The sequence below is a fragment of the Branchiostoma floridae genome, chromosome 8 (genome assembly GCF_000003815.2).
Source record: "Branchiostoma floridae strain S238N-H82 chromosome 8, Bfl_VNyyK, whole genome shotgun sequence".
NCBI lineage: Eukaryota > Metazoa > Chordata > Leptocardii > Amphioxiformes > Branchiostomatidae > Branchiostoma > Branchiostoma floridae.
The window spans coordinates 23,080,025-23,092,264 of record NC_049986.1 but is presented as its reverse complement, the minus strand read 5'-3'; the positions used below and the strand labels follow the sequence as shown (position 1 = coordinate 23,092,264).

Here is a 12,240-nt window from a genome sequence, read left to right as displayed (position 1 = left end):
TACTGTAAAATTAGATGCCATCAAATATGTAAAATCTTTATTGCATAACAATTGTACTAGACAGCTAGTTGTCTTCCTTTGCATTCTGTAGCTGAATTGATAACATATAACTTTGAAATAAAGCATTCAGTTTATAGTAAATCATTTTAAAAGATTCGTGCAATGTATATAACAAATATGAATGCTGATTAAAGTTATCATCAAGTGACACTTTTGCATGTCGTTAAATGTTCATATATTACCATTTTCTTAAGCGTTTCAAAGTGATTATAAGCAATAAAAAAATCATAAGTATTATTTTCACACCCTTTTTTATATGGTCTTCCCTTAGCCCCTACATTATATCTATATTGCACAGGTTCAATTTGATACTTTCTTGAGATAGCTGTAAATGTACGAATCAAGAGGCTTATAATTTGGGTTCATCTAATTGCATAATGATGTACTAATGATTGAATAAGAGTTCAACATGTTAGAACATATGAAGCGCAAACTCCGAGTGGGTGTGCCTTTAAACTTATCAAACAGCGGTAAAAGAGTTATTTTCTATTTATTTTTGCTAGAAACCTTGCGTTGATGATCTAAATAAACCAGCCACATATTACTAGTAACGTTTAGAGTCTGTGACTACAGACGACACTACTGGGTAATCAGGTTTTGCTTTCAGGTCAAAGGTTGCTGAGGTCAATAGGTCGGAATTGGAAGGAAAACATCTGTGGTGTGAAGGAATTCCTCGCCTTTTCGACGTTTTTGCCGTCGCCAGGCACAACAGACGGTCTGTTTTCTCCTGAAGACATTCTACGCAACAGTAAGGATGTGATTATACATTCACTGGTTGAGTGCTTTAGTAAATAATATATGAGGTTTACTTTGGACGTGCGTTTTCTCTACTGTATAAAGGGGGAGGGGGGCGTGAATGTACAAAAATGTACCCTGAGAATATGAATACCAAGGAGCTTTTAAAAGCTCTCCTTGAGAATACTTAGTTGTAAAAGGCTCACTACCTGTTGTAACACTTAATGTAGAGCTGCAACGTAATTAAAGCTTTGCTAGTTCTTGATAAAGTCATTACTAACAAATTAGAAAGAGATCTGTATATTAAGCCGGGCTATTCACATAGACCCGGATGTGCGGCAACTGGAACTCTAGGTAATAGCAAGGAGTTTTTAAAAGCTCCTTGGTAATAGGTAAAGGCCCCATGGCCAATAAAGAAAGAAAAAACTGTCTGGACCTGCAATTCGCAACAATGGTCGAGATAAGGACTGTTTTCTTTTACGGGGCATTTACCTTTCACATTTTATGCCGCACATGTGTTTGCAAGAGGGCTTATTAAGTCACTGTAAAAGAGCTTATGACTCTAATAGATTTTGAATATGAAAAGGTACAACTTTGTTTAACGTTTATATACCAACACATATGCTTGTTTACCTCCAGTCTGTATGAAACATGGTGAGCCAGCTACCGTATGTCCACCAGTGTTACCAGTACTTAGTTATACACTTATACTTATAGTGCTACCTTTCCAGTCAGGATAAACCATGGCCAGCCAGCCGCCGTATGTCCACCAGCTGCTGCCGGCCGGTCTGCAGAGAAGGCTCAACCAGCAGAGACTCGCAGGTGAGGCTAGCCCTTGATAATAGTCTTTGGCTAGTTGAGCAGCCCTGGCTGTATGCAGTTGAAGTTATTACATGTACAAAGTGCATGGGTATAGAATAGACAGAATATACATTTGTAACTAGGGCTGGGTATCGGTACAGCGTACCGGTACAAAACCGTTTTTTCTTATTGGACCGGTCCAGAAAAACCGGACCTGAAAAAATTAGGTGAACCGGATGTTGGACCGATTAGAAAATTAGCATATCATTTTATCAGGCATTCACACGTTTTGGCGCTTGCAGTTGGAAGAAAATGACAAGATTGAGGTAGAGTAGAGTTTATAGTAATTTCTACCAAGGTTTACAGTCAATCGTACAGCTGCAGTTAGCGTTGTAGGGTTTTAAAATGCCAGTGTAAGTCTAATACTCCACCAAACAGATTTCTTTGTAGTGAAATGGACCATTGGTATGACTCATACTGAATCAGGTCCAGGTTCAGGTCCGGACCTGGACCTGATCCTTTGGACCTGAACCGGACCTGGACCTGAATTTTCTGTACCGGTACCCAGCCCTAGTTGTAACCATAACCATAGTTAAGTCATAGGATCTGTATGGATCATCCACTGAGAGAGAAAAAAAACACCACTTTTGCATTTCTTATGTTATGGTCTTTTCTATTGCAGGCCAATACTGTGACTTGACCATAAGGGTGCGGGACGGATCGTTCCACCTCCACAGGTGTGTGTTTGCAGCCTTCTCCTCCTACGTCGCCCAAATGGACTCTTCCAGCCAGTCCCTGGTCATCGACCTGCCGGCCCTCACATGCCGAGGTGTCCAGCCCCTCGTCTCGTTCCTGTACACCTCAAAACTACACCTGAACGGGGAAAACATCTTCGAGGTCTACACCGCAGCCGGGTACCTCCACCTTCAGGAGGCTGTCAAGGACTGCGTCGACTTCCTCCAGAAGTTCAAGAAGCAGACAGCAAGCTCGGAAGGAGGAGGGGATGTCTTAGAGGCAACAAGCACAAGCAGGGGTGAAGACGTTTTGGAGATGCCCAATCCTACAACCGTCGTCTCTGCAAGCCCGCATCCCTCTACAGTTACCTGTAGCCCAGCAGGCGCAAGTGAAGCGGAATCGGGGTCCTCTGTTACCGGTGTTATTAAAATTGAGGACTCCACAAGCTTAACAGGCTGGGAAGAGTTTGCAAGGTTTCAGGACCGTAGAGATACCACAGCTGTAGACAACAATGAACCAGAGCTTCTCTCGGCAGACCATGACATCACTGACGCAACGGGCGCAGAAAACTCGGACCAAGCATCGAACGACCCGGACGAACAGCAGTCCTCAGTCGGCAAGCAAACATTCCCCGAAACTGAAGACTCGCGAGTTGATCGAAGCACGCCACTGCCACACCAGTACATAGTAGTTAACGCTGAAGACCAGCATAGACAGAGTGCTGGGACGGATATAAGTGTCAGCGCAAGCACAGACAATATGTTAGTCCCTAGTATCAGTATGGCAGGTCCCCCTAGTGTTGTTAACTCTACATCATATCCTTTGGCAGATGACGTAAATGTAAACCCAGGCTACACGTACGTGTATGGTCCTGGTTTCGCGAACTCGCCACCTAGTACCAGCAGTATGAGTGCGGCAGGCAAGAGAAGCGAGTGCATCTGCCCGCTGTGCGGATGCGGGTTCAGCCGAAAGTCGACCCTGAAGGTTCACATGCGTACGCACACAGGAGAAAAGCCGTATCACTGCAGCATGTGCCCCGCCCGCTTCTCGGTGAAGTGCAACCTGAAGCAGCATGTGAAGAGTATGCACCTGCGCGACAGGCCCTTTAAGTGTGATCTGTGTCCGGCAGACTTCACCCAGAGGCAGCGACTCATCAGACACGTCTCAGATTATCATTCATGAAACATTTCAAGTTCATAAAGTCTTCATAAATGCGTGACAGGCCCTTCAAGTCTGATTCACACAGCAGCGACTCATCAGACACATCCCAGATTATCACTCATGAGTTGCTAAAGTCTTCTTACAGATGAGTTTAATGTGGCAGAGACTTTGAATGTGTGACATGTGAAGAGCATGCACCTGCGGGACAGGCCCTTTAAGTGTGATCTGTGCCCTGCGGACTTCACACAGCGACAGAGACTCATCAGACACGTCTCAGATTATCATTCGTGAAACATTTTAAGTTTATAAAGTCTTCCTAAAAGCAGATCTGGAGAAGAGAACTTTGTCTTAGCTTACAGAGACTTTAAATGGGGAACAGGCCCTTGAAGTGTGAGATGTGCCCTGCAGACTTCACCCAGAGGCAGAAACTTATCAGACATGTCTCAGATTATCACTCATGAGTTGCTAAAGTCTTCTTACAGAAGTGTTTAATGTGGCAGAGACTTAAATGTGTGACATGTGAAGAGCATGCACCTGGGGGACCGGCCCTTCAAGTGTGACCTGTGTCCAGCAGACTTCACCCAGAGGCAGCAACTTATCAAACATGTCTCAGATTATCATTCATGAGTTGCTTAAGTCTTCATAAAAGCAGATATAAAGAAAATAACTTGGCAGAGACCCTATATGTGTGACAGTGACTCTTAGACATGTCTCAGATTGTCATTCTGTTTCATGAAAATGTCTATTAAGTCTTCTTAAAAGCAGTTCTGAAGAAAAGAACTTTATCTTAGGTTACAGATGTGTCTTATGTGGCAGAGACTTTAAATGTGTGACCTGTGTTCGGCAGACTTCACACAGCGACAGCGGCTCAACAAGACTCATTCTCATATAGAACTGTGTAGCCATAGCTGATATATATATATATATCAATAAGGGTTTGTCATATGAATGAGGCCAAATACATAAAGTCTTCTGCTAAATTTTAAGGTTATCATGATTAAAACACTAATATGGTTAAGCACAGCTAAGTTTAAGGCCCCAATGAGTACAGTTACCAATATTGATATGGTATCTTTTCCTGTATATGGTTATACAGAAATTTGACTATCGGATCCTTTAGATATAGGCTCCACCACATTCCACAGTACAGTTTGTAACCAAGAGAAACTGACTTAACTGTATGCAAAAAAAGTAGTTACTCGAGCAACCGGATGTAATATGAAAACTGTGTTGTCTAGCTGGGTAACTCTTCTGGCATCTAATCTGTCTATTTGGCTAATATCTGATTTTATCAGTAACTGTAGAACCTGGCAAAGACTGGAACCTGACAACTTTTTGCGTCAGTCAGGCAGAACCAACAAAATGTGACAATGTAGCAACTTTTCCTGTTACAAGACACCAGATATTTCCATTTCCATAAATTACAAGAATACCCTGAATTTGCTTATGTATATCTATTGCATGTGAAGTGGGGCCAAAGTCCGTCCCTTGCTTAGATTTTTCAACATTTAATCATGGTGAAAGTCATTGATTTCTGTTTGTAACTAGCTTTATTGTTAAGTTTTATGAAAATAATGCCTGTGTGTATCATGGGTACCTTTTGTTTTATGATATCTTATATAACGTTAGTTCTGAAGTTATTTGACATTTTGTACTACTGTCTAACTCTTTTTTATACATGTATTTGAACCAACTTATGTTATGACAGCCCTCAAAGGTGTTTATACATAGTTGAGATGATAAAACTGTCAACTGTATTTATGTGCTTAAATGTCTTTATTGAGTAACTACAGGTTATTTGCTACAAGGTAAAGCGTACACTGAGTTGTATTTAGATTCAAAATAGTTGATTTAAATGAGTGAATATTTTCCCCTGCTTTTGCAAATTTGTGACGTTGTGTCAATGTGATAAAGGAAAAACTGAAGGTTACAACTTCATCCATTTTCGAGAATTTCTATCAACGTTTTCCGAACACAGTACCGAGCTACTATCCAAGCAGAGGTTCGGCTCCGACCGTTTTTTGACGTGTTTTAGGCGTTTTTATTGGGATTTCTATTTTACACTGTTTTTGTTATGTCTCGCTGATAATTAAAAAAAAACGGTACAAAAACCAAAATAGAAAGCCAAACGTCTGTTTAGCCATGAGCCATGAAGAAAACCGTACAAAATAAAAAGCCCGACAAAAATTCGTCAAAGACAACCGATTCTCTGCTTAGAGAGTATACCAAACTACAATGTACTTTTCTACATGATATTGGTAAGTCGTGACCAACCAAAGAATGCCTTTCTTCCTTATCGGCGAAAATTCCCTCACGAAGTCGTCTGCACACAGCAGCGAAAGCTTGATTGAAGAATAGGTGCCCTGTGTACAATAACACCAGGATTTGTACAAAGTTTGACATGTTTGCTTACTAACAATGACTTTTACCAAATCGTTGTGTCCATATGTACTAATCCACACTAAGGTCGCTAATAATCCCGTCTTGCATACCCCCATGTACAGTCCTAAGAATAGGGAAGAAGAAAAGAAGATTTCTCTGACGTATCATGACCACGAACTTGACAGTTTTTTTCTACCCATTCAATACTCGAAGATTAAAGTAATACATGTTGCGGTATATTTGTGACAGTAACATTTAGTAACCTCTACAATGTCCTGGTATTTCAAAAAAACTTTGACTTTGAGTGTACTGTATTCAATTGATTTATTCATACAAATGTTACATACATGGACATACTAAAACAACGTTGCAGCCTATTATACCTTGCTATTAAACTGGCCGAATTAAGTTAGTTTTAGTCTTTTAAAAAATCTTAATAAATACAACAGACCATACTTAACAATAGTCGATGCACACCAAGGCTAACATTAGCAGTAATCAACATTTCCACGTAGTAGTAATGTGACATTAAAACAGGCTATAAAGGTATTTAAGAGTGAGGACTACATAGAGCTTCGGCATAACAAGTATAATCGTTGCCCAGAATAATTCTTATCGCACGCTTTTCTATGCGTTCTGTATGGTGAGGTATTATATGCTCGGTCCGAATACACAATCTACAACTAGCTAGCCGCTCAGTACTAGAGTTGAACTCACGTGCGTCGCATTCCTTATATTTACTTTTTGTAGCAGGTGATTGGCTCTCGCCGACACTTAGCGACTCTTAAAGGTAGGGTCACACATGCGTATGTATTCAAGCCCGTTTGAGGTGCGTATGACGCTCTTAGTCTCTACCAGGCTCCACAGGTCGCGGGAAAATAGTATAGATTAGACAAATATAGATACATAACATGTCAGATGAGTTAGCTGACCGAGAAGTATGGCTAGCGACCCAGCTAACTCGTCTGTTACCTGTTTACGTTTGCCCAATTTCTATAATTTTTCTAGCGACCTGTGGAGGCAAATACTCCCATGCGCGCCTCATACGGACTTAAATATATACGCAGGTGTGACCCCACCTTTATACTTTGGTCCCCTTTCGATCAGACCGCGATCGCTGCGCGACTATTCGGCAATCAGAATTAAATCTTATAATTAGAACATAATACGAGATAAAAAAAATAACCAAAAAGACGACAAAACGTGAGAAGATCCTTCATTTTCTGCAGTGTACGTCCCACCATGTTTCCGCTGAGCGATTCGTGGAATCTTTGTCTACTCGGCGGTCACAGCCACTTGAGGAAAGGGGGTGTAACGGGCATGCGCACTAGAGCCGTCGCCAAGCGTCAGTACAAACCAGCTGGAACAGGATTCTGGTCTCCAACGTGACGACTGAGAACTTAACGTCGATCAACATTAAGAGTTCTTTAAGATCTCTAAGGTAAGACTATCTGATACTTCATTACATTTTAGTTAATGGTGTTATTTTACTTTCTAAGTTTTATTAGTGATTTGCCGTTAAGAGCATAGCTTATCTTTAGCAATTCGACGAGACATTCACTGTAGAGCACTGGAACAAAGTCCGACGCTTTTTTGTACACTCAATCTCGGAAATGCTGGAAAAGAAGATGTTTTGAACGGATGAATGGTGGAAAATCATAAAGACGTGCCAATACCAGTTATTCAAGTAACTCAAAGGGAATCATATCCAGTTTGCTTGAGTTAATACTATTTGATATATATCTTGGTACCCGGATGTCTAAGCCTCGGCTTTAAAGAAGGTAGACTTCGTAAACTGTTCCTCCGTTTGTTTGTTATTGTTATTGGGTTGGCCGACTTCTCTCTCTTGGCAACCGGGGGCTGAATTGCGAAGAGTTTGGAAATGACATGAGAAGCATGTCGAAAAAAAAACAAGTTAGTAGTCATGTCAACGAAAACTACTTTCAATTACTTTCATTTACTTTACCGATCCTGATTCGCGTTTATTCGTTGATTGTTTTTTTTTCCATTCTTCCAAACAAAAGAGAATTTTTAAATCCTAAAGTAATTAAAGGGTAAAAAAAACAACATGTTTTGACAAACTTGGGCTAATTCTTATCAGTACGTACTTCAGCCCTGCGACTATATCAGATAATGGGGCCAAAGGCGGCAGTGTTATCATATTTGTTCATACTTTCCCCGCCCCAACTACCGTGTTGACTCTAGATTAGGGTCTGGAAAGGCAGATTTGATAAATTAGACACGCCGCGAGACTTTCTGTAAAACTCAGGAATGGTGTGGAGCTCATATTAAAAAAAGGTAGATCGACCGCATGTAGCCATTTCATCCTACTTCGTTAGTATATACATTATAGAACTCCACCACAGAAAACAAACTACGCGTTTATGATCCGCTGTGAGCCTGTGACATTTTGCAAGTGTTGAAAAGTGTTGTCATATTGTTATATTGGAATTCATTAAAAATAAAGCATCTTGAGAAACTAGGATAGATGAAATACACTCTATTGAGACATTTTGCCAATGGGAAAAGCATCGAGTTATTGATTTATAATAAATTATAAAGACTTAAGCCCTATTTTGTACAACTAGGATGGATCAAAAAGGCTCAGTTGGTACTACTTTGCTGCGACAAAATTCTTTTCAATTAGGATAAAAGAATACTTGTCCCGTGGCATGGGAACCGGCGCAGCTTGGACGGAAAGTCCAGCGCGGGGGTGAATAGTTCTTATCTGTCAGTAAATATTTCTTTCATTAGTCGTCACAAAGTCTGAAAGTTGACATTGTGTCAGACTGCTAAAGGATTGATTTAAGGGATTTGACAGTACAAAATGCAGAGGTGCGGGTATGGTGTTTACAGATCACTTTAGAAATTGCCCAACGGGGACTTCAAAGATCCTCCTTTATTTCAAATACCTTTGACTTCATACAGTTGTTCTTACAACTAAAGAATGCGCGAAATCATTAAAGTAACACACGTGGGTTCACACGTGCGTATATATGTAAGTCCGTTTGAGATTAGCCTCTACCAGGCTCCGTGGATTGGAAGAATCATTATATTCACGTGAGAAAACATATTCTTCTGGCCGGCTAACTCCCCTGTGTACTGTAGACTATATTTGTCCAATTTCTACAATTAGATCACCGATCCACGGAGCCTGGTAGAGGCTAGTGTGAGGTCAGTATAAGTTTTAGCCTCTACCAGGCTCCTCAGGTCACTCGAAAAAATGATAGAAATTGAACAAATATAGCCAGAAAACATGACAGTGAAGTAGGCTTCTTGTAAACCACACTCATCGGCCAGCTAACTCGTTTGACATGTTATGCGTCTGTATTTGTGCAATTTCTACTATTTTCCAGCGACCTGTGGAGCCTGTTGGATGCTAAGAATTCCATAGGGCCTTAGACGAACTTGAATATATGCCCACGTGTGAACCTGGCTTAAAGAAACCAACTCGTTTTACTTCTGCAAGATTATTTTCAGATAAATTTGCCCCACACAATTTGGTAAAGGAGTAAAGACAGCATAAAATCTACAGGTGATAAAACGTGAAAAAGGAAATGCATGATGTCTGTATCTCCACTCCCCCTCCAGAAAAGAAGCACTTGAGATATCAGTCGTCACAAAGTCTGAAAGTTGACATTGTGTCAGACTGGTGAAGGATTGATTTAACCGAGTATAGTACAAAATGCACAGGTACGGGTACGATGTTTACAGGTCACTTTGGAAATTACCCCACGGGGACGTCAAAGATCCTCCTTTATTTCAAATACCTTTGACAACTATCAGTCGTTCTTACAACCAAAGTACGTGCAAAATCGTGGAAATAACTCGCAATGTGATCATTGTGGTCTCGTTCTAAAGAAACCCACACTTGTGGTATTCCTGCAATGTTATGTTCGGAGAGTTTTGCCCCACAATAGTTGGCATGAATTGGCAATAGTCCATGTCAACTGAAGACATTTAGTTTTCAGAAAAAAATGAGTGATAGATTCTATGCGATCAGCAATACTTCGTCAAAAAAGGAAAGAAAACCCATAATTTCTGTACTGATTTAAAAAAAAAATGTTTCCGCTTCAAGAAATTCATTCGGACTTGTTCTTGCTCTTTTGCTGCTCAATTCAAATTATCGTATCATGCTGTTGGCAGTGTGGTACGAAAAACAGTATGCAAGTAGATTGTATGTTTACTTGGGAACGTTCGTGCGAAGCATGAGAAATTTACAACAGTAGAAGCCGCTTAATTGCACGGCCTATTTGCCAGTAAATTTCGTGCAACTATCCGGATGGTGCAATAATGCGAAGCTATCTAGGTGGACAGCACCTGTTTCGATTTTGGGATTCCGTGCAGTTAACAGAAGTGTGCGTTAATCCGTTGTGAAATTAACTGACTTCTACTGTATTTGGAACGTGACATTTTTTCCGTCAGTAATATCATTTAAATTTCCCATCACTGCACTTAAATGATTTTTCTGACATCAAGGATGTACTTTTTGGAAAACATTGCACTTGTAACTGTGTAATCTGTGGTGACTTCTATTGAGCGAACGTGCGAACTCTATACTGATAGGCTAGAACAGGTTTGTATTCTTAATAGGATATAAGATATACGGTCAATTCAGTATCTTGTTTTTGTCATTCTATACATTTGTGTATATAAGGTATACCTTATCAATTCTGTAGCACTCGACATAAACTCTTTCAGTAAATATTTCTTTCGTCAGTCGTCACAAAGTCTGAAAGTTGACATTGTGTCAGACTGGTAAAGGATTGATTTAACAGATTTGAAAGTACAAAAAACACAACTACGGGTATGGTGTTTACAAATCACTTTTAAAATTGCCCCACGGGGACTTCAAAGGACCTCTGTTATTTCAAAAACCCTTATTCAGACCGGGGGGGTCAACTTTTGAACGCCAGAACAGCTTACGCTATAGCCACCAAAGTTGGTAAGCTTTCCTAAAATCTAGTTGGCAACAATTTCACAAAGTTCATGCATGAAAAATATTCCACTTTGTCTTTTCCGTTTTTTTTTTCGTAGCAACCGTTTGTTGACTTCGCTGACATCGGTTTTAACAATGAATTTTTCTCGTTATTTTGCTATATTACTGCTATTTCTTACATGAATAAATTCGTATGTTATCTAGAATATCTGTGATAATTAGGTATGCATAGTTTATGCTAATTTCATGACGTCATTGGTCAAAATCTTAGCGGGCGGTGTATATGACCAGATCAAAAATTACAACATTATCCCTTAGAATTTAAAACTAACTGATATTTTTTCAACAAAAGACGTTTTAATGAATTGCTATTATTCGTTGCAAAAAATGTATTTCATGCCTATATCATTCTCTGAAAATTTGGTGGTCCTATAATAAGTCCTTTAAGAATTACAGGAGTTTAAAAAAAACCTGTTAGCCTTGAATGTACATGTTATGTCCATGAAGATAAGCTACTTGCAAATGTATGTTCGTTAGCTAATTGACTGAACAAAGTAGCAACGTATTCATCGAGTACTAGTATAATGAATATACGGTTCACGTCCATGCACGAAAAAAATCAACTTTTTCCCGTTACTAGCAGAACTAGCGGACAATGGCCGGGTTCCCGTACGGCTCCGCCCGAGGTCTGGGCGGGATGCAGATCTTCCTGGGACTCGCTGCCATGGGGCTGGGGAGCGGTGACTTGGTCATGGGTCTTTCAACCCTTGGATACCACGGTCGCTATTTCGGATTGTACATGCTGGGTACCGGCATCTGGACTGGCTTGTTTGTAAGGAATTCAAATTGTATGAGCTAAGATAATGTAAATGTTAGTTAACAGCTGAAAGCATGGCGCAACTGCCAAAAGTACATTTTCAACACAATGAAGTGAGATGCTGAGCAGCATTCACTATACATAATTTGAACATAAACATAAGTTACATGGCAATCTTTAATAACTCATGTAAAATATTATGAAGGCAGTAGATTTCAAAGTAGACGCATTCGCATGCACGTGTTGGACATATGACAAGCTGCTTTTTGGAGCATAAAGAAGAGACCCAGGAGATTTACCACATTAGTTGCATCTTTCTCTATCATAAATCTATTTTTATAAATCTGTCCAAAGTCAAATTTTGATCCAAAATAGCGCTTACCCATCACATGCTATCACCACCACTGTTGATTATTACCCTACATGTAATCTTTAAGAATCTAATAATAAAGGGTTAATGCCCCGCCCCGAGGTGTATATGGTGAGATAATCCCTGGTCAGGTGCGATAACCACCGAATAAACCACCGAGTGAGCGTAGCGAACGAGGTGGTTTATGAGGTGGTTATCGCACCTGACCAGGGATTTTATGTTCCAGTCGGAAACCCAGTC

At 40.3% G+C, this 12,240-nt stretch overlaps 2 protein-coding genes across 2 annotated transcripts in view; both read left to right on the top strand.

Moving 5' to 3' along the window:
• The first annotated feature begins 1,532 nt into the window (after positions 1-1,532).
• LOC118420996 (myoneurin-like) lies at positions 1,533-3,521 on the top strand. Its single transcript, XM_035828118.1, has 2 exons — positions 1,533-1,617; positions 2,279-3,521. The coding sequence occupies exons 1-2, from the start codon at positions 1,539-1,541 to the stop codon at positions 3,511-3,513; spliced, it is 1,314 nt and encodes a 437-aa protein (XP_035684011.1). The 5' UTR covers positions 1,533-1,538; the 3' UTR covers positions 3,514-3,521.
• A 7,936-nt stretch (positions 3,522-11,457) lies between these two features.
• Positions 11,458-12,240, top strand: part of LOC118421025 — a 6,164-nt gene continuing 5,381 nt past the window's right edge. The window contains exon 1 of the mRNA XM_035828169.1: positions 11,458-11,645. Within this exon, the coding sequence (XP_035684062.1) occupies positions 11,469-11,645 (177 nt within the window). The 5' untranslated portion in view covers positions 11,458-11,468. The remainder of the gene's footprint in view (positions 11,646-12,240) is intronic.

Excerpts from the sequence above, each read along its gene's own strand:
- LOC118420996 (XM_035828118.1), top strand. The coding sequence starts at position 1,539 with ATGGCCAGCCAGCCGCCGTATGTCCACCAGCTGCTGCCGGCCGGTCTG. Across the intron at positions 1,618-2,278 it reads CAACCAGCAGAGACTCGCAG|GCCAATACTGTGACTTGACC; the intron begins GTGAGGCTAGCC and ends TTTCTATTGCAG.